Consider the following 26,417-nt stretch of genomic DNA (forward strand, 5'->3'; position numbering starts at 1 on the left):
GACCCGGAGGAGAGTGTTACTTCACAGTGTGCATTACCACCACCCAGTGTTGAGCCCAAGCTCTAGTAGCAGCTGATGAAGGATAGTACTTACATTATTAAATACTTTTTTAAAACTTATTTGTGGATACAGATAATAATACTAATAGCACCAACAGTACTAACAGTAGTAATTAAATGAGGACTAATTTATTATAAAAATGGATTATACTGTCCCACATTCTCAGTGTAAATTTGTCTTTTGCAATCATACAATCATCTTTTCACGCTGCAAGACCGCTTGCAGCATTTGATCAAAGTGGTAATTACAGGAGAGGAAAAAGGAGAAAGAAGCACCAGATGATCAAGCAGAGAAAGACACACATAAACTGGATGTCTAGATGGTTTCAAACCAAACATGATCTTTAATGACTGATACATGGTAACCTTGCAACGCTCACTTATACATCCTAATATAAAATAAATTAAAACCATGAGCAAACATCACATCAGCATTTTGATAACAGCTACTGGTTAAAACAGAAATTAATCACAACTGTTAAGAGAGGTATTTTGCACACATACATTTAAAACAAAATGAGAAAAAGTGGAATGTTTAGTACCTTCAGTATCTTCTGTTACTGGGTCAAACTGCATCGGCAAGCAACATATTCTATATGCTTTATCCTTTTTTGGGTAATAGCGGCATTAATAGCGTCTTGTGTTTTGTTGCGAGCCAGTATATTTCCCCCGCCTTCTATTTCCTTGTTCGTCCCTGCTGTAATAACGTCAGTAAGCTGACAGTTTTACACAAAATCAGCATTCAAAAGAGCACAATCAGTAGCTATCAGTCTATTTCTACATATACTGCACCTGTGCTCACATAGTATACCTGCAACATCTATCTGATACCTAGAACCAAGAGTGTCTATGATGATGAACGAATGCAACTTGCTAGAATGTCTATATACATATGGTAAGTGCCTATACATGGATATGGGATGCTTAATCCAAGGGAACTTAAATTTCCACCGTGTCTTGCAAAGTTGTGGATTGAAAAATGGTATGAAACAAATTATAAATTGCAAGTGCAGTGGACCACACTAGTAATCCCAGTTTTACAAAGGAACATGTTTGACCGCGTATACAGTGAAGTTAAGTAATGGTTCAATAGCACAGCAGGTGAAAATAAGACGTGAGTAACACAGGGACTGTGTGCCCGTGTGTGTGTGTGTGTGTGTGTGTGAGTGTGTGACAAGAATTAGTGCCTCAAAATGTTGTATCCGACCCGGGTCAAATAGTATGTGAAAATAACTATCAGTGTTTTTTTTAACCTGTTTAAGATGAATCACCACGTAGGTCAAATCAGTGAGCACCAGTGTTACAGTAAAGTATTTGACAGTCAATTTAGTACACCGTGTCAGTGAATGACATCTTAACTGATTGGGTTTCAATAGATCTGATGTGGTTAACTCATCTGCTACTCTGGCATACACTAAGAAATGTTTCACAGTAGTATTTCACCACGGCCTGGTGTGTTTGAGCGCCTCAGGTCTCCGCCTTCTCCTTCTGCTTCTTGCTCTTTTTCAGGAATGACGGCGGCTTGAACTTCTTTTTCTTCTTGGATGGGGACTTGGAGGGCGAGCCCTCTGGGGTGCCGCCTTGCGGTTTGGCGGGCGGAGCGGCGGGCGCAGGGGAGGTGTCGTTGGTCGAGAGCGCCTTCATCCCTTTCTCCAGCTCCTCTGTCGTCTGCTTCTCCTCCTCGCCTCCGTTCTGTATGGCTGGAGGGTCGGTCTTTGCCTCTTCTGCTCCGAGCATCATTACAAAAAAAGAAAAAGAAAAAAAAACACAGAATGCTCAGCAAGACAAAGATTATCGAGTGTGGTGGTGCTGCAAAGCTACATGCTAGACATGTCACTGCAGATGAACATGCTTGCTTAATGAGAAGTGGGTTGTCATACTGTTTCTCTGTACTTACTAGTGAGACAAGACCAAAGCACCAGAAGTGTGCCCTATGAATGAGTGTGGAGTGACACACAGAAAAGGACAGACACACAGACACAGAGAGAGAGAGTGTACAGCAGATACAGTAGGTACAGTGACAGATGGATTTCCCCACATAGCTGAAACGTGGCAAATGTAAAATCAAACATTAAGGGCGGAGGTAATATCTGGATCCCATTTACTTGAATCAGTGCTCGCTCACTGGCAGAGCTACATGCACCACAGCTGCTGTTAAAGGTCTATTACACATGCCGACAAAACCTGACGCACACGTCACTCCTGTAGGTATCTAACATGGAAGCATCGCTGGGACCGCCAGAGGTGAAGAGGTTCACATTCCAGGCCTCAGGGCATGTTTCCATAGCGACTACATCTTCAAATGAAACTGAAAAGGTCTGTGGATCTGTCTTTGTCATTCATCCCAAGCTGTAATCTGAATTTTTATCATTTGTACCTGACACCCTCCACAATAATTCAGTGGTGGGCACACAGGTACATGTACTAAAGTACTGTACGTAAGTATAATGCTAAGATGTTCTACTTGAGTATTCAAACTTTATGTTGCTTTATACTACATTTCAGAAGAAATTACTGTATTTTAGTACACAAGGTAAAAGTTACTGTTCAGATTAAAATTTTACACACAAAACATGTCCTTGTGTTATGAACTATCTCTATCAGTATCAACACGGATGTCAGGGAGCATTTGCAGCACGAGGGGGCAGAAGCAGGAGTCCATGTAAGTGCTGGTCAGGCAGGCAGTGTGCACGGCGAGCGGGGCAGAAAGTCAGCGCTCTGCCGAGCCTCACCTGAGAGAGGAGGCTGGCTGGGCGGGGGGCCCTTTGTGGGGGAGGTAGCGGGGGGAGACTCCTTGTCACTTGCCACCTCCTCCCCTACTTCCACAAACACAGAGACACACAGTGAGGGGCCGTGAGGGTTCAGCTGTGCAGCAGGTTAGACTTGTGAGGCAAACAGAAGTGAGCACAGTGGACATGACAGACTGTGTGTAGCATTTTATCCTCTTTTCAAATATGACCTCATAGCAGTTTATTAACATCAGTACGGCATGTTCTATGTCGTACTATGTAACAACAGCTGTTTCTTACAGTGCAATAAGAAGAATTGATGGCCGGTATTTGTATGTAAAATGTTACACACAGCACTTGTAAGGTGGTTAGAAGGACAAGTACAATGCATTAATAGTGAAGGTGAGGGGCAGCATATTAAGCTCCCTTTGCCACAATATATAGCCCAAAGTCTACAGTTGGTTAAATCATAAAAAGAGATATATTGAGCTTCATGACTTCCCCTTAACATCCAAGAAGCTTTTTATTTTGATTCATATCTCCAACCAGTAAAGTAATTCATTTATTTTATTTATTTCTCCCCCTTTTCTTTTGTTTCTTCCTTCTTTTTGTTTCTTTTCTAATGTCAGTGGTAACTACAGTCTACCTAGCTGGCCAACCCCAAAGCGAGCCTCACTAACTTGTTATCTAACATGTCACCAGTGTTTCCAGTCACTTTCTTCATCACCCAACTTCAGTGGCAGACCTCACTAATGCTCCTGGCTGAATGGGAGCGAACCCATTACTAAATAATGTGGTTAATGACTGCAGGAAAATTAGTGGCACTGCACAGGAAACTCTGCAGGATCTTTACCACAAGTGCTTTTATAAGACAGCAGAATCCATCCTGTCTGATTATTCCTGTCCTTTACATCAACAGTTTCAACTTCTGCCGTCTGGGACAGTCCTCAGACTTCCACTAGCTAAAACTGACACATTCCTTTATAGCCTCCGCCATCTCCCTCCTAAAGCCGTGGCAGGAAAGGGCAGTTATTTGCATGATGCCATAACATATAACTTTATCTTTTTAACTTGAATCAGACCAATTGCTCCCCAGGGGACAAAGGAAGTTAGTGACTGATCGATCCCTGCAGCTGGTGGAAGGCCCCCCGGGAGCATGGAGGCTGTTACGGCAGCAGACTAATGCAGGACATGTTCTATATAAACCATTTAAAGTGTGTGGAAAAGACTGTTAACAGCTATATTCTCACTGATCACATTAAGTCAGTGACTCATACCATTGGTCCCTCCATCCTGTTTCCTCTGCACCTCCTTGCGGTACTCCTCCAGCTCCTGGTCCGTCAGCTGGTTGAAGGGGTTGGGAGGTTCTGGCTCTGCCGGGGCTTTGGGAGGACTGACTGGAGACTAACAGACAAGCAGAGACATTAAAGCACAGCTCTTACCTCTGCAGCTCAAGAGGAGCGTTTGGAGAGGAAATGAGCCAGATGTTTGGTGAGCAGCGAGAGTGCAGTTTACCGGAGGACTGTCGACTGTGATAACGCTGGCGAGAACTTGAGACTGTGGTCCCGCTGTCTTCATGTCCTGCCGATTTGCCTGTCGGATCTGAGGAGGACGGATTCTGGTATGACACCTTTGATTCACGTGACAAAGATAGGAATTATGGGACACAGAAAAGGCCAAAAGTGAGGAAACGTTACCTTGTTTCGTGTCTCTATCACCTCTTGGGGGTTGGTGAAAAGAGGCACAAACTGGTTTGGGTTCTCTATCTTAATGGCTGTGCTGCCAGCTTGTGTGACCTCTTCTGTCTTCAACCACTACGGGAAAGAAAAACCAACATCGTAACTTAAATAGCAGAAAAAAATAGCCGAATTTAAAGACTTTGTCATTTAGCGGAATATGTATATATAACATATAACATTATTTCAGTATTTCTTTTCCTTAAAAGTATGATATCATCAAGCAACTTTGCTCATTCTAATAACAAGGATGGTCGTCCACCAGAGGGCAGACTCTGCACTGCAGCAGTCATCACAGAGCAGTGGGCTTTCACCTGCAATGCAGTGAAGAGGAGAGAGAGGAGGGTGGGAAGGGCTGAGGGGAAGAAAACAGAAAGTGAGAGCCAAGCTCCTCCCACTGATGTAAGTCAACCAGTCTCGCATTGTTTTTGTTTTTAAAGGACTCGTCACTGCAGCTCTGCTTCGTCTTTTCTAGAAGGGTACTTAGAAATAAGGACAGAGGCTGCACGGGGAGCATCTACCTCCGTAAACTGTTCGTTTTGGATAGAGAAAAAGAGTGCACATTAAATAGAACCAAATCAGAAGGCTGGTGAGTTGCTGTCTCTGTCTCTGTGTCTATGTCCTGTTGCTGCAACGCAGCTCCAAACATTAGCAGCCTTCTCTACCTTCCCTGCTGCAGCTCACTTTAATCCGGTTCTGATCCCTCTGCTCTCCAGCTTTTTTACAGTTTTTATACCTACAGTACAAATCACTACAGACAGCCTCCCTGCCCCCCCCCTCCCCTCTTTGGAAGGGAAATATTACATGACTTTAAGGTCATGATGGCCAGAATGTAGCATAGTCTGCACAGCGCTGTGGATGCTGAATGAACAATTAGCTGGACTACCATCACAGTTACCTCACACATGTCTGGCTTTACAGCTTTATTTGAAACAGTTGCTGAACTCCTATTATACATTCTGATCAACAAATCACAGAGGTCTCAGTGGCCTCACAGTGGTGCGCTGGTGTCCCGGGCTGGCTTGTTCTTGGCTGACTTTTTGGTAGGTGTTGGGGGTGTTGAGCCATCGAGTCCTTTCCTGCTGCTGGCGCTGGGCGAAAGGGTGCTGCCTCAGAGCCGGGTGCACCCCATCGTCATCAAACTGGTGGAAAGCTGTGGCAGTCGCCGGCACCTCCACCTCCCTCCGCGTCCGCGTTCGCTCCAGCAGCACGGGGAAACGGTAGGCGTAGCCTGTACGGTAGCCCTGGAATACAACGGAGGAAAAGAAGCTTTAGGGTGCTGCAGACAACATCAGCTCACCCTCCCCAGCAGGGGATGAAAGAGCACGGACTGTTACGGCGGGGGGGGGTTACGGTTTGGACTATATCTTGGCTGAGAGCACTGATATTCTGGGAGTCTTGTCGTCACTGCTAAAACACCCCTTAAACCATAACTTGACGTTTTTACAGTTCTGTTTTAAATGATGTAAAATATAATCTGTGAGTTTCAGACAGTCTTTACGCTGAGCTACGCTCACTGGCTATGGACAGATATGGTGTGGTGGTATCAACCTCACCGTTTAACAGCAGCCTTTAACTGATATTGTGCAGGTGAACAGAGAGTGAACAACATTTTCAAAAATCTCTCCATGTTAAGCTGTCAGTACTTTGTGTAATGCGGAGATTTCTGTGGGTTGTAGTTGTGTTGTGTTTGTAATTATTGCTGATGCACAGTGAACATTTCATGATGCTGCTTTACTTTAAAAGCTTTCCATCAGCGAACCGCAGGAAGGCTTTTATGTTTTTATTGTGAAGCAGCTACAGGAAACTGAGCAGTATTTGGTCACATGGTGTAGGATGGATGGTAGATATGGGAAAGATTCCCACGTTAACAACTAGCAAGCATTCACATCCTCACACATTTAGGACAGCTGTAGGATTGCAAAGTTGTTCGTGTGAGGATAAAAACACTGCACATTGATGATATAGCACCAAGTCCTTCAAATATGGGTTGAATTACCTGGAAGGAGCTTATCTGATGTGAGGCATTAATATTTGCTTGTCTCCTCATTAACTTTCCTTATCAAGGAAAAAAGGTGGTCCACGCAGCAAGATATGGACACTGAACCGTTCCTTTTGTTAGCGGAAGGTTTTTAATATTGCATGGGAGGAATGGTAGAAGAGGGAGCAGGCACATTTGAGCGGGTTAGATTAAGAGCTGCAGCTGACGGTAGTTTGTGTGAATCAGCAAATCTCCCACACACATCAAGGTGAGTCAGCATCCCACCCTTTTCATTTGAGCAAATCTTACTTGTGTAGCAAATGAATGTCAAGCTGCCATAAATCTGGGAGAGTTCAAGGAGACGCATTTAAAACGACTGTTAAGAATCAGTGCAGCAGAGACTGACACATAAATGTCTTTCAAGCTCCATGCCCTTGATGCCCCCGATCAGGGTTATTTTAAGACTTCAGGCAGCTCCCTCGTGAACTCCAGAGGACATTATACGATGGCACAGTGCTCTTCATGACTAAATTCATGTGTAGAATTAGCTGCCTACCAAGTTATCCAGAGTTCTCATGAGGGCTTCGAACTCGTGCTCCCCGATGCGGCTCTTGTGCAGAGGACCAAACGTGGAGCCCGCCCAGCCCACGGTGCCCGCTACGTTGGGCTTATGGATGGTCCGGTCCAGCAGGATCAGGTTCTGTTCACCACCGGCACAGCACAAAGCTGACACCTGGCAAGACAAAAGATAGATTTAGAACAAGGTACAGCTTCTCGTAGACTCTTTTTCGTTCAGAAAACAGGGGGAAATATAACACATTAGTGACTTTTAAGTCACGTAGCTGCAGCACTGTTGGTCCTGTAGGATCACAGCAGTGTCTCTTTGGCACGCGACACTCCTGTGGTGTATTATACTGCATACTGCAGGCTGGGTTACAGTGAAAGGGTACCAAGAGAAGGGCAACAGCCCAAGTGTAACATTGGTGCATCTATATTATGTACAGATGCCAGCTCACCCTCCAAGTCACACACACCCCCATGCATGCAGAGGCAGCACTTTTTCTTCAGTACGTCAGCTGTGAGTCAGTATAATGTGTGTGTGTGTGTGTGTGAGTGTGTGTGCGTGTGTGTACTACCTGGATCTGGCAGGCTGCCTGAATGTGGTATATGGCGTAGAAGGCCTCCTCCACAGACTCCCCCAGAGCCACAATGCCGTGATTCCTCAGTATCAGAACCTACACATGATGAGGTCAACATTTTACACACGGAATGAAAACCACCTTCACTACCTTTAGTTTCTAACAGCTGCAGGTTAAGAAATGCCACCGTAGACTGAGAGGGCCCTAAGAGCAGCTCCCCAGTTTACTGCAAGCAGCAGCAACATCTTACATAATTAATCCCGTGTTAAATAACCTCGTGTCCTACCTTCCGTCATTCATAAAGCTGAAACAAACCGTGCGGGAGGCCCAGGAGGTGTAGCTGCTGAATCAGGTGGTGACAAATTTCAGATTACATTTTCTCTTGCGATGTGCTCACCTTACAGGTCGGCCCCAGGCTCTTCTGCAGCTCCACTCTGTCCTCCTCATTGTCCATGGCTCCATTGTAGTCGTAATAAGCCACATCACCAACCAGCAGGGCCTCATGGGAAAGCGGCATGAGGCCGCACTTCATGGCTGAAACCTGGAGACAGTTAAAGTTGAAAAGTCACAATGTGCTTTACGTGCATGATCCATGTTGGACAATGATACGAACTAGATATCGTATGTTAAAAGTATGAATGACTAAGTCCCTTATTCCTCCATGTGTATGTAGATGTGAGCAGCAGAGGTGTGATGATGCCTCCTCTAAACAGAGCTGTGAGCTATCGCCGCCCTCTCCCTTGGCACAGGCCCAGGGTGACTCACCGCAGCGGTGGCCGGTGTGTGGAGGTGAAACAGGCAGCGGACATCCGGCCGGGCCGAGTAGATGGCCGAGTGCAGGCTGAACTTCTCTGTGTCCACGTCCAGGCTGGTGCTGCCCTTCTCCACCACCTCACCCAGGATATTCACTTTTACCTGTAAAACCACACGGCATCATCTGCATGTGTTCCTCTGAAAAGCCAGACTGGGCGATATTCACTTCCAAAGGAGACATCCACAGTTTTAATGACACTGGATCCTCTAGTTATTGGAAGCAAAGTCATCGTCAGCTCTATAACATGCTTACACCAGTGTTACTCTTATGGAAAAGTTTATAACATAAGTAGCATTTTTTTTGTAAAACTTGTGTATAAAACCATATCTTGACTGACTGGATGAATTATTGATCAGTTAAATAACAAAAATGCATTTAAAAACATCATCATATCAATAACATTAGAGGGCTGAAGGCACTTTTGCATGAGCAACCATGTTAGCATACAGTCACAGTCTAATGCAATCCAATACAACTTTTCTGCCACTGAGTTGACTTTTATGATACTTCTGATGTTTTTGTTTTCATAGATGTGCAACTTCAATTCAATGCTTTAGAACTGAGGTCATAGTGATGGTGTTGTCAGTAGGGACAAAAGAAATGAAACCACCTCTCAGTATAATACTGTGGTCATTTGTCTATGATGCCAATAACAAATATATACTTTAATTTACACATTTCTGACTATTTCTGCAATATTGAATTGCATTTGATTGTGCGTGTGTGCGTTTGTGTGTGTAAGCTTGTGTGGACTGTGTCTTACTCACCAGACTGGACCCAGTCACCTCACTGTAGCCCAGGCCGTCTGGCAGCACCAAGAAGTGTTCCTGTTCTTTACTAACACGCAGCTGTCAGAAGAGAAGAGGACATTAGTGAAGACAGACAGACGACAGAAGTAAAGCTAAACTTCATTCTGTGAGCTGGACCTCCACAGAAAAGCTGATCTTATGGTGGGCGCTGACCACCAACAGCAAGTCGTTCTAGATTTCTGTGCCTGCCTGCCACTGATGTGATGTCAGTTCAGTAAGTATGCGTTCTGCCTACAACAAAAAAGACAGTGGAACCAACAGTGAGACAGGTGCGGCTGATCTGGGCCCAGCCGAAGAGGTCAAACAGTCGGTGGACGCTGGCCATCTTGCAGCGCATCAGCCTCTCCCCCTTCACCAGGCTACCAGGCTCCCAGCCATGCAGGTCATTGATGGGCGTCACCATCATCATGTCTGTGGAGGGAAGAGAGCAAACCAGACCAAAGCAGAGGGAGCGCAGTGAGGATGCCGGTCTGCACACTTAAAAAGGTAAGTGGGAGACTGAGATTGATTGATTCTTTTAAAAGGCTACACATCACAGCATAAGGAAAATGGAACTGACGGATGATGATGTTTGTTATTTCCTCCAGATCTTCTTCCTGTTGCTTGACTGAGCATGTTGGTTTTTGTCACCAGCACATTTTAGTGCATGTCTGATTAAGAATTCATTTATGCTGCTTTATGGTAAAAACTTTAGCCCTACAAACAAACTAGGTGAGCATTTGCCATTATTTTGAGTACATGGACTTGGGTGACCTCATATCATCTCCTGCATAATTCTGTCAAATGTCAACCTCAGCAGAGGTCAGCCAGAATTAATCAAAACGCCGGTGTGGGCGCACAAGGCCTTTAACAATAACACTAATGAAACAATCCCACAAAAATGGTGAGCTAACAGAAACAAATCCAGTGGGCAAATAATGTGATGAAAATTCACTTTATTTGCACTCAGTGAAAACGTAAGAGTGTAACATTTGTGAGCCCCCCCCCCATTTGTGAATAGAATCCCAGACCTAAAAATGACATTATTAAAGTACATGTTGTATGTTGGAGGTTTACTGAAAAAGTCTGATGCACATACTAGAAGGGGAGACGGGCAGGGCGGCCGGAGAGCCATGTGAGGCCATGAAATCAGCCAGCTGTCTCAGTGCCCATAGGTTGGATGAGCTGCCTCCCTTCTTCATCTGTTCCTGAATCAGCACATCCAGCTCCTCCCTGAATGACTACACACACGGACAAACACATACACGAATACACACACTGAAGTTTCAGTTTCATGCAAATACTCAGTTAAGGGCTTTGAACACATGCACTGATTAACAAACACTCATACACTAACAGGGGCAAGGGTGAGTGTATCTATTCAATGAGTCCACCAGCCCTTTCACTTCGTGGTCACCCTCTGCACTCCACACACAGCGTCATCAGCGTCTCACTGCTGCCCAGAAACACAGTAGTTGTGCATTCAGAATGGGCTCCAGCACTGACTGACTAAATCATGCACACACACACACACACACACACACACACACACACACATACATCATCAGACATCTCACCGGGCTCTGAAGCAGGCTGGAAATGCGTTTCTTATGCTGGGGCCCAGAGCCGGGTGTGGAATGCTGAGGAGACTGGAGGCCCTCGGGGACCCCATCACTGGGGCTGCGCTGCACCGGGGTGCCTTTGGGGGTGGGGGACGTGCTCATCTTCTACTGTTTTGCAGTCAGTGTCTTACAACCAGGGATGGGTGTGGAGAACTGTAAAGAAAGAGCGTCAGTATTATAAATGCTGCTTAGATGATTTAGAGAAATGGCATAACATTTAAATGCAGCTGGCTATTTTCTTAGCCAGGAGCTAATTATCTCCCCAAACTGATGCAGACTCTCAAAATGTTGATTAATCAATTAAAAGCAGTGTCTTTTTCTTTATTAACATTTGAGAGAGTAAATGAACTATACATGAAGTGTTTTTCCACCTTTCTTTACAGCAACAGTAAGAGCCAGAGCCTGAAAAGCCATCCTACTGGTTAGCTGACAACCTGCTCTACAATCTGAGTCACAGCTGCAGGCTGCAGGCGACCAAGCATCCAGGCTTTCCATCCCTGACTTTGACTGTTCTATTTCAATATTTAAATTACAGCTACAGTGACAGGTACAGGAGACCTGAAGCCAGCATTTAGTCAGAGTTTGGATTCTCATACTTCTGAGTCATCCATATGTTGTGCATTTTAGTGGCAGTAAATAGAATCAGACAAGATTCGGATGAGACGCAGTTCATTCATAAGGTGGAAAAAACAGTAAAATCCTAAATCATGACACAACATTAATCATTAACCCATTGTAAATCGCCCCCACCCTCTCTTATTGTAATAATTCATGGTAACTGTGGCAGGAGTTTCAGACAGGATGGGGAGGCTGAGGATGGCCAACAGTTCTACTGATGATGTTGAAACAGCACATAGCACCATCGTGGACTGGGACACAGTTTACAGTTTGAAAAGATGTTTTCAGTTCATCGCTTCCTGTTCCCACGTGATATGTCATTAAAAGATCGTGCAAATGTCTACAAGTCTACGAAATGAAGTTTGAAGAAATAGCAATTATGCTGGCCACATGCTCCAAAAGCAGCAGCCATAATCCTGTGAGGATGAGAGGGTCTTTTCTATCAAGGCTTATCCTAAGAAATGTATGTGCAAATGGGAGAAGTGCACTTAGCAGAATAATTTCTATTTCTTTTCTCTGTGCTTTAGAGAGTCAACAGAAGCCCTGCTGAAGGATCCAGTGGTGCACGTCAGCCGTGAAAAACAATAAAGAGATCCACCACAGACACTAAATGACAAGAGTCAGTTCAATCCATACGCTCACTTATGTACAAATTCAACTCCAAACAAAGCCTTCTGTTTCTTGTGATGTGCAAGCTGAGTCTAATGTTGGCAAGTACATAAGCAGTAGACCGGACGGCACAGTAAGCCTCCATTTCTCTGTAATTTCAAAGGGCAGCATTAAGATGAAAAACCTACCCTCACATTAAGGACGCTGTATTCCTCAGGGCACCTGCCAGTGGAACTGGAGATCTGCAGAAAATGCAGCATTAGCAATAAGAGCTCACATGCAGCAGACAGCAGCGTCAGAATCACTAACAGGAAGTTGGCGAGTGATACGACTCGGTAATTGGAGAAAGAGTAAAGAGTTACCAGAAAACAGCTGGCCACTCCCCGAATGGACCAGGCTCAACATGCACACGTACACACACACACACACACACACACACACACACACACACACACACACACACACACACACACACACAGCACTGCAGCGAGCAGATAAGGCCACAAACTCACCACACCCTCTCTACTGTGCTACATCTCGTTAACTGGCTCAATTACTTTACTTACTAGATTAGCTTCATGGACGAAACTGCATCACATGCATTGTCAGTCAGTCCCATCCTTCATCCGGGGCAAAGCCTTTTCCAATGATCGTAACATCAGATCATGTGCATTACTGACCGTCGTTGCATTGCACATGAGGAACTCTGACAGATGACTAAACCTTTAATGGAGTTTCTGGATAAACTGTGCACTGTGCACAACATCAGGCTCGCTGCGCTCTTAAGCACTAAAAGATTACATCAGCTATCCGAAAACATCAGCCGTTCACTAAAGCATTAACTTAACATACACTGACAAACAAGCATTATGTTGTTTGCTAGTCAACATCCACTATAGACCATAACCACTGTCTTCTGATAATGAAGGGAAACTCCTGTCGATTGAACCTACAGTACTTCTTTTTCAAACAGCTGTTAAACTTGGCATATTTTGGTTTTAAACAATCATAAACTCAGATATTTATGTCTGACTTGTCTCTAAAAGCCTAAATGTGAGGGAGCAGCTCTCTGTCTCTCTCACAATGGAGGCTGGTTTGTAGTGTATATGACTCTGGGGGTAGAGGGGGCCCAGCTGCTGACAGGCAGCAGACAGAAAGCCTCTCTCTCCAGGGAGGGTCCTAATGACTAAAGGGAGACATGGAGATCTGGCTGCCGGCCCACCATCTCTCCCTCCTCCTTTTATCCTCAGTGCACCGTGATGGCTGGGCACGCTGCATCATCGACTCACTTTTGGGTCATAAAATCGCAGGAATCTGGAGGAGGAGCTGATTTTGTGACACTGTCTCCTCTTCTCACCAAACTGCAAGATCCGGATTTCAGCATTGCTTAGTTTAATGCATATTTGCCGTGCTATCCTTCACCAGAACACATTGATTTAATGCTGCAAGAGACCTTTTGGCCTGATGCCTAACTCAAACAGAGGTGAACTGCCTTCACATACAGTCTGTAGAACATGCCTGTATTGACTGCTGTTAATCCACCCACACGCAGTGGTTTTAGGAGGTCTGTGTCTGAGCGCTGACATCCAGCAGCAGGGAGGCAGAGAGGGCTATAATTACCAAAGTAGCTCTGGATTGATTTTCTTTGGCTTCACTATCATTAGTTTTATATTATGACGGCTGCTCAGTGAATCCCAACCTGTTATGTAAATGGTTACGAATATCTTCACTAACAGTTTTTCACATTTTTAAAAAAGTCTCTGAAAATAATCTGATGTTTAACTGTAGATGTCAAATATCAGCTTGTGTGAGAATGAATGAATCCTCACTGATAATCTATCCAGTTACTTCTGGGCTGCATACACCTTCAGTACATTTAAACTCAATTGCATTTTTATGTAACATAATGCCTCCTCACACATGACTTTGGAATCCACCTCACAGAACATCAAACAAAACCTGACAAAAGGTAAGCCCACAGTTATTCTGACACGTTTTTGTAACTTTCAAGGGCAACTTTGCTGAATTCAGCCTGCAAATGCATGGACTCATTAACTCTAAACATCCAGCAGATGGAGAGCTTTGCAGAAATGCAGCCGACACAAGATAAAACGCAAATTTCCCCAATGTGGGACGAATAAAGGTTTATCTTATCTTATAAATATGTGTGAATGCATGAATGATGTAGAGGTGTAGAGGACATTCCTGTCTCTCTGGCATCTTAATGGGATGTTTGGCTTCCACCTTGTAGAGCCACATTAAATGTTAACAGTGTCAAAATATACAAAACACTAAAGAAAGGGGCAATTTAGGAAAGCTGCAGAAGTCAGTGACAGCTAAGTGATGGAGTTCATTACAGTCAAGGGAGCTTTAAAGTTGGTTCTTATTAGTTAGCATTTCTTATGTAACAAGCCTAATTAGCAGCTCCACAGTTCCACAGTGTATCTCAGTCAGCCTTACATACCCCCTAATCATTACTATTTGTTTACTTATCGCTCAAAACCTCATGTTTAATTTATTATGGGGTTGTTTTTGACTTAAGAGAACAGCTACATCCAATTATTTGTCTTGGACAAGTCATATAGAAACGATTCATAAGACATTCTTCAAAACACACCTGACATCACATAGAAAGGTCCCTTACTGGATTAATGATAGACACTTTAACATCAACTTATCCACTGCTGTGGTTCAGATGAATCAACCCTGGGTTCATTGTCTGCCTCTGTGCTGTGGGAGGCAGAAATCTGCACACCCCACTCCTAAAGATCCTCAGCCACATGGGGGGGGGGAATGGGAGGACGGGCCTGGCGATCACACTGTCATGTGAGCGCGGGGCACCATGTTATCTCCAGCGCCATATTTCAACTTGAATGCACAGTATCGTTTTATGGCCCTTTAGCATCCTCCGCTCCTCCACCCGCTGGCGGCTGTCGCTGTGCATGGCTGCCTAGCAACACTTGCGCGCTGCAGCATCAGCATCAGCATCCGCTAATGGCCACCCGCAAAATGCAGAACACTGCGATGCTCTCCTCTACAAACATTACAACCATTCCGTTTTAAGAAAGCGGAGTCACGTCCCGCACATTAATCCTGACGAGCCCGAACACAGACCTGGTGTGCGGACAAGTGAAAGGCATCAGTGGCAGGATAATGACCGACATTAGTCTCTGAATACAGCCTGGGACCGTGCACTCAGCACGAGCCTGTCTGCAGAGCACAATGAAGCCATCAGCGCTCTGCGCACCGAGCGGCTGTGCAGCGTGGATTATTTCACACAAGCACACGCTGGTCTGTCCGCAGAGACGGAGCAACATGGTAAACATCAGGCGGGGAGGACGGCACCGTGTCATCAGCGGTGAAATGCGCACACACCGCTCATCCACGCGTCAGGGAGGACCCCGCAGCCCAGTACGCCCCAGACATGTCCCCGTGGTCGCCTTGTTCGACACAATGAAAGAGAAATATCAGCAGGCAGCGCACTCACCTCAGCGCATCCTCAGGACCGTGTCCCCTGTGTGGGTGCGGCACACCCACAGCACAAGCTGCGTCCCCACAACGAGCAGATGTGCTTAGTTCCTACAGATCTGCCAGTGTTGGGACGCGACACCACGGTTCCTTTGTCAGACTATTCAGGGCCTCAGCTGATACCAAGTCAATGGACCCTGATGTTTTTCAGAGCGCCAGGACCTGCCCACTGCCACGCCTGTCCGGTCTGACACCCGAGGGCTCCCACCCATGCAACCACAGAGGGAGCCAGTCTGAGAGAGGCACTCGGATGATGTGTAGAAAAGCCTGCGTTGAGCCCTGGTGGAGTTCTAATGCTGTCTCCTGGAGGGTTGTTTAGTTGGCTAGGCCCAGTTCAAGTCGGACAAATGATGTGACATCAAACAGGCGCCACCTGCTGCTCAAAGGGAGAACAGCAGAAAAGTGTGGGTGGTTCCGTCTGGTCTCCATCAGGGTCAACGGTACTTTCAGGATTTTCACTTCTGTGTCTAAAAGGGAAATGTTGTACTTCTGTATATGTTGTAAATCTCCATTTCTTTGGTAGCTGTGGTTACTGATCAATTTGTAAATAAAGCTTTGACATTCAAAACATACAGAGAGATCATCTAAGATCACAGACTGCTGCTCTAGATCACGTAGATCTATTGAATACTACCTCTAACAGTTACACAACAGGCTGCTTAAGTGTTCATGCAGCATCAGTACTAATAAGGTTCTGCATGAACCCCTGTAATTCTGATACTTATTTATTTAGCTCATGACTTTTACACGGAGGTAAACATTTGATGAGAAATCAAACCTGAGATTAAAGCTTTTACCAGGAAACAATTTGGCAAACACCATTTAATCACATGGACAAATTAACACGATGACAGCCAGAAATGTCAAAGAAAAGAACAGACCTGTCCTCTTGGCACTAATGTCTTCCTTCAAAGTATAATTAACAAAAGCTGGTAGTATTAATTAGATATCAAAAAACACAAGTTTGGTAGCGAGTGAAATAATAAATCCTTTCACAGAGAAATGTAAAAAACAAAAGTTGTCTTGTACATTTTATTCAAGGACTGCCAAGGATACAGTTTAAGTGAAAATAAAAACAGTCATATTTACTCAAACTAAAGAGAAATTTCAAAAGTTAAATTAAACAAGGGAAATAAAATAGCATTTTCTTCTTGAAATATCCTTTCATCAAAGCAACACGCCCCTAAAAACAAGACAAGAATTATTTTAGAATTCCTAACAACCGATTCCAAACACTTGTTACAATGATTGGGGCTGTACTGAACAGATGCAGCTGTTTTTAGTACAGGAATGCAGAGTGCAACGTTCAGCCAGAAGAGGGCTCTATAACAAAGCATTTCAAATCAGCGGGAAAATGACTCGTGAAAAAAATAACTCCAGTGTTGTTCAAATTACTTGTTCATGCAAGAATTTCATGACCTCAGAAATACCAGTCACACTTCATTTTTTTTACTTGAGCAGAGGTCTAATCAGCCAGAATAACATATCAGGATTTAACACTTACCAGTAAAAATACAGTTCTTAATATGCTACCAATGACTCTGGCTGGAGACCTGAATTGATATAATCTCCTTTCAGTATCCCACTGCAAGGACATAAATGATGTCAAGCAACAGACCTTTTTCACAGCACAGACATTTGACTGGTGTTTGAAGGTAAAGCTCATGTGTTACTAATTACAACATCTCTGTTCTGGTCAAGGGTCCCAGTGAGCCAGCGGCACACGACCAGGGGCCTGAAACTGGAGCTGTGTTATTCATGCCACTATTTACACCAGCGATCTTTCCTACTGTCAGGTGTCTAAATATCCTCTGTGAGGACCTCTCTGCCTGTGCTTGTGTTGTACTGACTGTCATCTGAAAATTTAAATCACAGTGATAAGCATCTTTCATGCATGCTGTTATGTCGTTATGATGTTGATATTTGGATCAGGTACTATTACTGCTACAGTACTCATAATGATTCTGACCATAAGCAACAACAATAATTAACCCCTATTGTAACCTGTCTGATATTTACACTGTCTTCTGACAATTATTTCCACACTACAGTGTTGGACTTTAAACAGTTTTCCTTTCTTTTCCTTACTGAAAATATATTTCTGAGGACTGGTTTGATGTTCATATATTAAAAAAGAACAACCTGGCAGCTTTCCAGTCCTGATCTGAGCCGTCTGCTCTAACACCACTCTGTTGAAGGCTGTGACATCTGTTGAATGAAAGAGAAGGTGATCACACCAGAGTTCTGGCTGAGACTTCAAGGAATGAAAAAAAAAAAAAGAAGAGCAGAAGGACGCACACACTCAAATCTAGTTGGGGCTCATTAGAGGACCAGACATGTAACTCATCTTTACTTCCAGCATTAGTGTTTTCATCACTCTCCATGACACCACAAACTTCTTGCTATTTTCTACTTTAAAAATATGGATCCAACTCCAAAATGATTACAAATTCAAAGCATCATCTATATTAGTAATCATGAGCAATGACCATCTATTCCTTCCCTCAAGTCATGACTCTGTATTGGTCAGTTGGGCTGGCCATCCGTACATACACTTAGTGAGGACAAATTAATCAAGACATGGCCATAAATCAATTAAAACCTGGCCATGAATTGTATCTTGTGTGCATGAAATAGTATTTCAAGCCATCAATGTAGTTTCGATATATAGTTTTTTTTCCTCTCTATGGTCACTCAGTTCTTCCACCTCACCTCACCTCACCTGGAGACATGTGTTTACCTCCCTGCTGAAAGAGGACGAATATCTTTCATAAGAGCCTCTCAGGGTAATTTCTGTAACGTTGTTAGAAACAATCTGAGCCTGTAAGTGGCAAAAATAAGTACTTTTAGTAGACATATTTTAATTGGATGCAATTTCCCCAAGCAGCCATTACAGCCCATTCTCAAACCATAAATATATAAAATAGAGTCCAGGTTTAAAAATACTGGAGTTATCCTTTAAGCTTTGAAAATCATCCAACTCACAAAATCAAATCACGTTGGTAGAAGGAATTAGAGATTAGGCTACAATAACGGATGACTTCTGGGAGAAAGCAATAAAACGGGTCTCCTCCTCCTCATCACGTGCCCAGCACTCATTCAAATGAAGGTTTTACTTAGAATTCATTTTAGTAAGTCCAGGCTAGCGGAGATTTACCCAGGTTTAGAATCCAGTGTGGCCATTGCTGTCACTCACCCACAGACCTGACCCATGTGCTTTAGTCATGCTCTGCACTTCAAGATTGTTGGTCTTTGGCTTCCAACACCCTGTTAGATGTCTGAAGAGTCCCCATTGAACCACTGCACTGATTGGCATCTTTGGATTACCAAATAATATCTTCGCTTAACGCTAAACGAAGCGACACTATCTCATTCACGACCTTTTGCTATGCTGAATTTGTCATCATCCAACGAAACTTCATGGTCTTGGCTGGCTTGCTTACGTTTTACATGTATTTGACCCTTGTTCATTGTTTATCCACCTGGGGGTTGTTTCGACTGTTATTTTTCTTGAAGATATTTTTTGCTTGTGGATACTGTATTTGGAGCTACACATCCAGTAATAAAAATACTCTTGAGGAAAAAAACTGTTCTGACACTACAGTGCTGTGAAAAAGTATTTGCCCCCTTACAGATTTCTTCTGTTTTTGCTTTATTGTCACACTTACATGTTTCAGATCATCAAACAAATTTTAATATCACACAAAGATAACCTGAGTAAATACAAAAAGCAGTTTTTAAATGATGATTTTATTTATTAAGGGACAAAAGCTATCCAAACCAATCTGGCCCTATGTGAAAAAGTAAATGCCCCCTCTTGTTAAATCATGAATTAACTGTGATTAACCACATGTTTGAAAGCTGAGTTCAATTTCACTAGCCACACCCAGGCCTGATTACTGCCAGAGCTGTAGAATCAAGAAATCACTTAAATAGACAATATGAAGTAGGCTGAAAGATCTCAAAATGCAACACATCATGCCCCGATCTAAAGCAATTCAAGAACAGACAAGAAACATAGCCATTGACATCTATCAGTCTGGAAAGGGTTAAAAAGCCATTTCTAAGGCTTTGGGACTGCAGCGAGCAACAGTGAGAGCCATTATCCACGAATGGAGATAACATGGAGCAGTGGTGAACCTTCCCAGGACTACCGGCCTACCAAAATGACTCCAAGAGTGCATCAACGACTCATGCAGGAGGTCACAAAAGAAGCCCAAACAACATCTAAAGCACTGCAGGCCTCACTTGCCTCAGTTAAGGTCAGTGTCCATGATTCAACAATAAGAAAGAGACTGGGCAAAAAAGGCCTCCATGGGAGAGTTCCAAGGTGAAAACCACTGCTGACCAAAAAGAACACAAAAGCACATCTCACATTTGCCAAAAAACATCTTGATGATCCCCCACACTTTTGGGGAAATATTCTGTGGACTGACGGGACAAAAGTGGAACTTTTTGGAAGGTGTGCGTCCCATTACATCTGGCGTAAAACTAACACAGCATTTGGGAAAAAGATCATCATACGGACAGTCAAACATGGTGGTGGTAGTGTGATGGTCTGGGGCTGCTTTGCTGCTTCAGGACCTGGACAACTTGCCGTAATTGATGGAACCATGAATTCTGCTCTCTACCAGAAAATCCTGAAGGAGAATGTCCGGCCATCAGTTCGTGACCTTAAACTCAAGCACACTTGGGTTATGCAGCAGGACAATGATCCGAAGCACACCAGCAAGTCCACCTCCGAATAGCTAAAAAAATAAATAAATAAAGGTTTTGGAGTGACCTAATCAAAGTCCGGACTTAAATCCGATGGAGATGCTGTAGCATGACCTTAAACAGGCCGTTCATGCTCGAAAACCCTCCAATGTGGCTGAATTAAGACAATTCTGCAAAGAAGAGTGGGCCAAAATTCCCCCACAGCGATGTGAAAGACTCATTGCCAGTTACTGCAAACGCTTGACTGCAGTTGTTACCACCAAGGGTGGCACAACCAGTTATTAGGTTTAGGGGGCAATTACTTTTTCACATAGGGCCAGGTTGGTTTGGATAGCTTTTGTCCCTTAATAAATAAAATCATCATTTAAAAACTGCTTTTTGTATTTACTCAGGTCATCTTTGTGTGATATTAAAATTTGTTTGATGATCTGAAACATGTAAGTGTGACAATAAAGCAAAAACAGAAGAAATCTGTAGGGGGGCAAATACTGTTTCACAGCACTGTACATCACACCAATTCTTTGAGAGGCACAATGGCACCAGTGTGAAAGAACCTCTTCACCTTGAATTACACAATCAGATGGAGGGGTACTTGTGAGGACATTCTGAATGCCTGATGTTAGAGCTACACTGAAGACAATTCAATGATCCATTCTGATTGCAAGTTGTAATTGTAGAGTATTCCATTTCAGGAACCAAACATGTGTGATTGCCTATTGTTTGAAGGGCCCGTCTTTAGACTATGAAGGCTGCTTGTCTACAACTGAGCAGATTCTGCATTAATTTAGACTATCAACTAAATCATCTAATTAAGAGAGCTCTAATTGAACAAAGCATGCATAATACTCAAAACTGTCTGGGGAAAACCATTTCAGGTCAGCATAGCCAAGAAAAACAAAAACAAGGAACTCTGTTTCACAACACCTACTCCAACAGCTGCAGGAATTCAATTGAACCTTCAAAATATTCTTTTCATGACAGACTTCTCGTGAGGGTGATAAGATTGGAGAGCACTATTAAAATACATGTGCTTCTATAGGATTTCTTAATTTTCATGCATTGTTCATTACATCAGACTTAATTTTATCAAACAAACAAAACAACAAAGTGGGTGCATAGCCTTCATGGCGGTGAAAATCCACTCATCCATTCTAGGTATGGAAACATACATATGGTGCAGTGGTCAGATGCTTTCACCTCAACCACCCACCATACTGTACACATGGTGGGGGGACAGCAACTGTGTGGGTGGAGTACAGCCGACAAACATGTAAAATTAGGCCAAATATTAGGAAAACTAAATGAGTTACCGAAGTCTGATCAGGTGCTACTTGGATGATGAACTGGTATGCAGGCATCACACAATGTTGCAACACCAGTCTGGTCATATCTCCGTCCTCTGTTACTGGTTCTGGGAGCATGAATCCATCTTCCATGTGCTCCTCTGACATGTTCAGCAACTGTCAGAAAAAAGGATGCAAGTAAACAGATCAAAATACAACCTTCTGGTATCCAATGCTCACCTGATGATCCTGAACTTGAAAAGTGAATTCATGACAATGTGGTTTAAGTCACAGTACAATGCATTTTTACAGCAGTAAAAGGAATAAAATCTTGTGCTCAATCATGAAACCACGGCCAAATCATGTCATCAGTTAAAATCAAGTCTGAAATCCATTTAGTGAAACAAATGTTGAGTTGGACTGAGGTCAGGTTTTTACCTTATGGCCCTAAAATCCTCCATCGCTTCCTGTTTATACAATTAAGGATCACAGAGTTACAAAGTGCTTCACATGGCAAGCACAAATGAACATAACATGAAGAGAACCTCAAAACAACTGCTAAAAAGTACTGCATGCCAGTGTAAAGAGGCTCAAACCAGGGCGATGTGTTCATACACATGTAGTTTACTCTGGTTAAAAGCCTGGCAGCTGATTTCTGTATTGTCAACACATTTTCTAAGTGGGCATGTGAAAAGGCAGTTACAGTGTTCCTTTGTAGATAAGAGCTTGTTTGGCAGAGTTCCCCAGAGGTACCCAGTAAATGGTAATAGAGTTAAAACCCATTATAGAGACAATCAGGGATAATTATTATTACTATTGTGGACAACCAAAGAAAATCTTGGTGAATTAATTAGCATAGCTGTGGAATAATCATCTGCTCGTACCCCACAAGAACAACATGGAGCAGAAGACGCAGCATGTTGCTGGGGACCAGTAGACGATTATTCTACTGAGGAAGAAAACAAGTGCATCAATCACTCCCTTCAATCTAGCACTACTCCTCCACTAGCGGTGAGTTACAGTATGGTGTCAAAATAAATACACAAAAATATTGAATTTAGGCGGCTCTCCCCCTTATGAAAAGTAACACCAGCAACTGTTCGACCAATGACAATTTGATGACTTTGACAATGACGTCTATATAGTCTCGTCTATATTACCATCTAATTGACATTTGAATATTTTTACATGAAGAAATGGACAGCTTTGCCATTCATTATGCTACTCAATATGTGATAAGGCATTATTAATCCACGTGACAAGGGCCGCATCAACCACAGGTGCCTTCCTCGTACACAGGGGGTGAATTTGGCCGGCCGTGCACCATTTTCTGTCTCCATTACTAGCAGCCATGACCGTTTCTTGTTCTTTGAGTAGACTACACAAGGTAGCCTGAGGAGCACCAAATTTGCCACAAACTTCCAGGAAACTACATTTTTCAGAGAGAAAATAGAATTATTGTCAGTTTAATTTTTTTTCCACTTGTCGTCACATATGACAAGACAAAAATGAACACTGTAAGCGGACTACTTGATAACTTGCATAGCATTTCCATAAGAGTGATTCTTACCTAAGCTGTTTGATCCATTATAAGCTGCTGGTCACTGTAATCGTGATCATCATCATAAGCAGATTCCACCGTATTTAAATATTCAAATGGCCCTTGAGGTACACCACACTTATACTGCACACTTACACAGATATGCAGTTGTTGATCCAACTCAGTACAGTATCCAATATGTCCAACAATTTCCTCGGTCTGTCTAATAAAATGCTGTGATTGCTACAGTGTTCAGCCATTATGGATGTATGAATCTAACAGGAGTATGAAGACAAACATAAAACCTGCAGAGCACATTATAGAAATCATCTAATTTTCATGGCATGGGAATTCCCCCATTGTGGGATAAATAAAGGCTTATCTTATCTTATTTAATCGCTCCTCACTGTTGGGACGCACGTTAAGCCACTAAACTCACTGGATTACCACAACAGTTCTAGTCTGCACAAACTAAACTGTGTCAAAACGTCATAACTGCACAGTGGAAAAAACAAACACTCACATCATCAATTCTCCATAGGTCATTGCCCAAGCCTTCAGTCTGACCATAAGTGATTGCATTCTTTAGGAAATCAGTCCCACTACCATCATCCTGAGAAATAGAAAATAACAGTAATCAACATAACACAAAATAAGTGGCAGTGTTGCTCTTGGAAAAAAGCAAAAGGACACTGATGATTGTGGTACTCACACTGTTAGTTTCCTGCAAAACGGCAACAAGCAATCGAATGTATTCCGTAGCTGCTTTAAGTGTGTCCACTTTGCTGGGTTTCCTGTCTGGGCGCATCAGCGGGACCATGCGCTTCAAGCGGGAGAACATGGTGTTCAAGTTCCTGATCTGCACAGAGTAAAGGCTGGTATATAGGGTCATCATGCAATTCTGTCTGAGGTTGTCTAACCATAATGTTAAACAGTGACATTTGTCTGGATTTCCCTGCTGGCAATATGAAGCTATGACTGTTAAATTATAAAGGGCATATGAGCACAATATACAGTGAGGAGTTTTCTATACAGCAAATCAAAAAGGGCTCTGTACCAATGATCATTAATCAGTTATCCATAGATGTTACTTCAAATTTGCATTTCAAATTGACATCTGTTCCAACCCTTACGTAATGTCAATACAAACCTTACCTGTCGCTGTAACATCATAAATATCATCATATAAATATCCATTCATTTATGTTCCTACTTTAATTGTGTCTGTGAAGGCCTGGTCTGCTTTCTCTTTAGTGTTTCCTTATGCCAAACTGCATTAACAAACCTTTCAATTTAAGAGGGCCAGACTTCTGGCCAAACACAGAAGTCTCTAATCAAGATTTAGGCCTGTGTTCTTTAACAATTATTGGCCACGGTTTAATTCGGTGTATTTACCAAGTATTGGACTGTGATAGATGGAGAATACCAACTCTGTAAAAAGCTCAAGTGTGAGGGGGACACTTGCCAACATGGCCGAGTCTGACACGAGCATCTCTTGCTTTCTGCTAAACACTCATTCGTGGTTCATACACAGACTGTTTAAAAGACGGACACTTTTTCTTTTTAAAGACGGTGAGTTTCACTCACTCTCAGTCGTTCCTTGGCGTTGACCATTTCTCGTTTTTTCACTGTTTCATTGAAGTCTTCGGCGACAAAGTATAAGCCGTCCTTCCCTCGTTTGAACTTCTCAATGTTGCTGTACACAGGAAGTGCGGACTCGCCAGTTAAACGCTTCAAAATGTCGCTCATGAATTCCTCCTCTGGCACCTTCATTTTAACGAGGAACGAGTTATTCTGTTGCTTCTTAACTTTTTCTCCGCGCTATGCCATATCCTCAGGTAAACATGGAAGGTGGGGGCCGTACCCAGGGGTCACACCTGTGCTGCGTGCGTAATTAGAGTAATGGCGCCGTGAATTCACACCCCTTCTGCCAGAGCATGAGGGGTATGAAGAGGAAATGAAGTTGAAGGAAAGGAATAAAGAAAGTTTTATTTAGACAAATCATAGATACATTTGTAGTATTAAGTAGAATTATCAATGCCAGAAGAAGAAGACTTTTATGTAGACACTGAGTGAAAATAATCTCCTGTGTTCACTTCAAGGACCTTTGCAGCCCTAATGTGCCTCTTGGATAAATACTGTGCTTATTGTGTGAGAGCTTCCATATCTTAAAGAGTTAAATCTCTCACCAGCATCCCAGATGCCTTCAGAGCCACCCATCTGCCTCTGGCCCCAACACCAGCATAAAAAAAAATCTGCAGACAGGGACCATCTGTCAAAACCAGGCCACCTCAGCCCTTCAGGACTGCTTTGACACCTCAGACAGGGCAGGGTATCTGCCTCAGGGACCGACCTGGAGGGACACACTTCAGCTGTCCTCTCCTGCATCAGGGAGGGTGTCTACGACAAAAACTTCTAAATGTTTTTTCCAACCACAGGCCGTGGCTCAACAATGAAGAGCAGACTCTGCCTTCAAATCAAGTGACCCACAGGCCTGCAAATAGGCGTGGGGGAGGCTGAGGAGGGGCAAGCACAGATACAAATGGCACATGAGAGCACTTTAACAGCAATAACTCCAGGGGCATGTGGCAGGGAATAAAGGCAGTCATCGGCCACAAAGACACTCATACATCTAAAAACGTCACAGACAGCACTCTCCTGAACTCGCTGAACCAGTTCTTCGCTTACTTCGACAAGTGGACCACTGTATTGTTTCTTTTACTGTAAATATGTTTCCTTTTTACCATGCTGCTAAATGAAGAGTGTGCTAAACTGCCTTTCATTGTCTCATTACACTGGCAATAAAGAACTATTCTATTCTATTTTGTTCTATTATATTACATTTATATACAGTGGGGCAAAAAAGTATTTAGTCAGCCACCAATTGTGCAAGTTCTCCCACTTAAAAAGATGAGAGAGGCCTGTAGTTTTCATCATAGGTATACCTCAACTATGAGAGACAGAATGGGGGGGAAAGGATCCAGGAAATCACATTGTAGGATTTTTAATGAATTAATTGGTAAATTCCTCGGTAAAATAAGTGTTTGGTCTCCTACAAACAAGCAAGATTTCTGGTTCTCACAGACCTGTAACTTCTTCTTTAAGAGGCTCCTCTGTCCTCCACTTGTTACCTGTATTAATGGCACCTGTTTGAACTCATTATCAGTATAAAAGACACCTGTCCACAACCTCAAACAGTCACACTCCAAACTCCACTATGGCCAAAACCAAAGAGCTGTCAAAGGACACCAGAAA

General features: G+C 43.3%; 2 protein-coding genes across 5 annotated transcripts; both read right to left on the reverse strand.

Annotated features, from left to right (window-relative positions):
- Positions 1-382: 382 nt before the first annotated feature.
- add2 (adducin 2 (beta)) lies at positions 383-12,394 on the reverse strand. Of its 4 annotated transcripts, XM_070834485.1 has the most exons (16): positions 12,284-12,394; positions 10,824-11,021; positions 10,346-10,487; positions 9,527-9,678; positions 9,226-9,306; positions 8,410-8,559; positions 8,042-8,185; positions 7,642-7,740; positions 7,062-7,238; positions 5,520-5,768; positions 4,486-4,602; positions 4,304-4,390; positions 4,066-4,192; positions 2,792-2,875; positions 1,957-1,990; positions 1,665-1,783 (listed from the first exon to the last, which is right to left on the reverse strand). In XM_070834485.1, coding segments are annotated over exons 2-16 (1,791 nt in total). In that variant the 5' UTR covers positions 10,971-11,021; positions 12,284-12,394; the 3' UTR covers positions 1,665-1,782. The 4 variants fall into 4 exon arrangements, with proteins under 4 accessions (XP_070690584.1, XP_070690585.1, XP_070690586.1 ...); XM_070834483.1 differs by lacking the exon at positions 1,957-1,990 and having other exon boundaries at positions 383-1,783; XM_070834486.1 differs by lacking the exon at positions 2,792-2,875.
- A 5,358-nt stretch (positions 12,395-17,752) lies between these two features.
- On the reverse strand, positions 17,753-24,941 carry figla (folliculogenesis specific bHLH transcription factor). The gene is made up of 5 exons (XM_070834245.1): positions 24,750-24,941; positions 23,875-24,021; positions 23,686-23,775; positions 21,650-21,799; positions 17,753-17,831 (listed from the first exon to the last, which is right to left on the reverse strand). Exons 1-5 carry the CDS (start codon positions 24,933-24,935, stop codon positions 17,802-17,804), a joined length of 603 nt encoding a protein of 200 aa, XP_070690346.1. The 5' UTR covers positions 24,936-24,941; the 3' UTR covers positions 17,753-17,801.
- Positions 24,942-26,417: the final 1,476 nt, after the last annotated feature.

This window comes from Pempheris klunzingeri, chromosome 7 (genome assembly GCF_042242105.1).
Source record: "Pempheris klunzingeri isolate RE-2024b chromosome 7, fPemKlu1.hap1, whole genome shotgun sequence".
NCBI lineage: Eukaryota > Metazoa > Chordata > Actinopteri > Acropomatiformes > Pempheridae > Pempheris > Pempheris klunzingeri.